This window comes from Onychostoma macrolepis, chromosome 09 (assembly GCF_012432095.1).
Source record: "Onychostoma macrolepis isolate SWU-2019 chromosome 09, ASM1243209v1, whole genome shotgun sequence".
Classification (NCBI taxonomy): domain Eukaryota; kingdom Metazoa; phylum Chordata; class Actinopteri; order Cypriniformes; family Cyprinidae; genus Onychostoma; species Onychostoma macrolepis.
Window position 1 is genome coordinate 17459382 of NC_081163.1, and position 1444 is coordinate 17460825.

Below are 1444 nucleotides of genomic sequence, written 5' to 3' on the forward strand. Positions count from 1 at the left end.
GAATTATACTTACATGTACATATAATAAAATGAATGACTTGCTCAATTATTTTTGGTAGTTACGCTCTGCACTGGACAAGATTGAAGAGTTGGAGTCCAGTAACAGCCACCTCTCGAAAAGGCTGGAGAAGATGAAGAGTGGCCGAGGAACGGCAACAACTCCCTAATGGTTTCAGATCTGTCCCATAATCTGCCCGAATTCACCTCCACTGCCTATCCATTTCCCATCATTCTGCACCTTATGCAAAGTTAATAAAACTATAAACAAGTCCATGAGAACCCTGCAACAGTGCCATTTCTTCCTGTTTATCCATTTAGGTTGAGTTCTTTATCTTAGAAGAACCCAATCAGGACTTTCTGAAGGATGCAGGAGGACTCTTAGTGTGCCTCATTCAAAAGCACAAACACTGTAGTTCAAAAAGTTCGAATGGTAATTGTCACATGTGAATGTTGCTGAATTGATTTGAGCGTACCGTGCAAGGCTGCCTGAGATTATTTGGAGAAGGATCTTAAAATATACTCTTTGGAATTCGGAATGTGAAGATCAAGACAGATTGTCCAGCTCTAGGAAGTCTGGATGGCCATTTGTTTGGTTAAAGACACCTGTTGCTTCACTAAGTCAAGATGAGTATGTGTGATTGTGCGTGTTTGATGCTTTCATGTGTTCCACTCTCAAAGATATTTTATTACTATTGAGTAAACTAGATCTTCCTTATGTATCTGAAGCCAAAGTTTCTGGAGTAATATTGAGGTCTCACAGCTGGTTTTTGCCATCTGTGTTCTTTTAATAATTTTTTTCCTCTAATGAATTGTCTACCATGGTCTTCCTAACATGCTGTTCTCTACACGTCAGAAAGACCAGTGAGACATAAATGAGGATGAATACTGATTCTTAGTGATTTTTGTTGCATTGACACTGACAATTCAACCACCTAACTGAACCACATAAATCAGGAAGTTGTTCAAGGATTTCAGGCTAAGCAGCAGCTGTTGGAGTTGTTGTTGTCTTTGACAAGATGTAACATTAACAACCTGCAGGTGACGAAAAAGCCTGGAAGATTCAGAACAATCACATCCTGTCCAAACCAATTATGAGGAATGATGTGATCAGAAGCATTAATTGTTGAAGACTGTTGTGATCACAAGCACCATTTATTATCACCAGCCTGGATGAGAGGCGACTCCACTCTGTTTACAATGCTTTAAACCATTTGTAGGTTAACTATGAAAACTGTATGAACTTATGATCTGCAATAAAATGTCCATTTTAATTAAAAAAATGTTGACTGTAGTCTGTATATATATTCCCCTAACAATGAAATTATGAAACGTTTTCTAAATGTGTGCATTTGTGACCTGAATATAAAATAAAATACAAAAATGCATATTTACATACTTTATTTGGAACCTTAGAATACATAAACATACAGCAACCAAGACCATT

General features: G+C 37.4%; 1 protein-coding gene across 3 annotated transcripts in view; it reads left to right on the top strand.

Annotated features, from left to right (window-relative positions):
- Nucleotides 1–1288, top strand: part of lrrfip1a (leucine rich repeat (in FLII) interacting protein 1a) — a 41085-nt gene extending 39797 nt beyond the window's left edge. For all 3 annotated transcript variants that reach the window (XM_058787673.1, XM_058787672.1, XM_058787674.1), the window contains one exon: nt 60–1288. In XM_058787673.1, coding sequence (XP_058643656.1) covers nt 60–167 — 108 coding nt within the window. In that variant the 3' untranslated portion in view covers nt 168–1288. The remainder of the gene's footprint in view (nt 1–59) is intronic.
- The last annotated feature ends 156 nt before the right edge of the window (nt 1289–1444 follow it).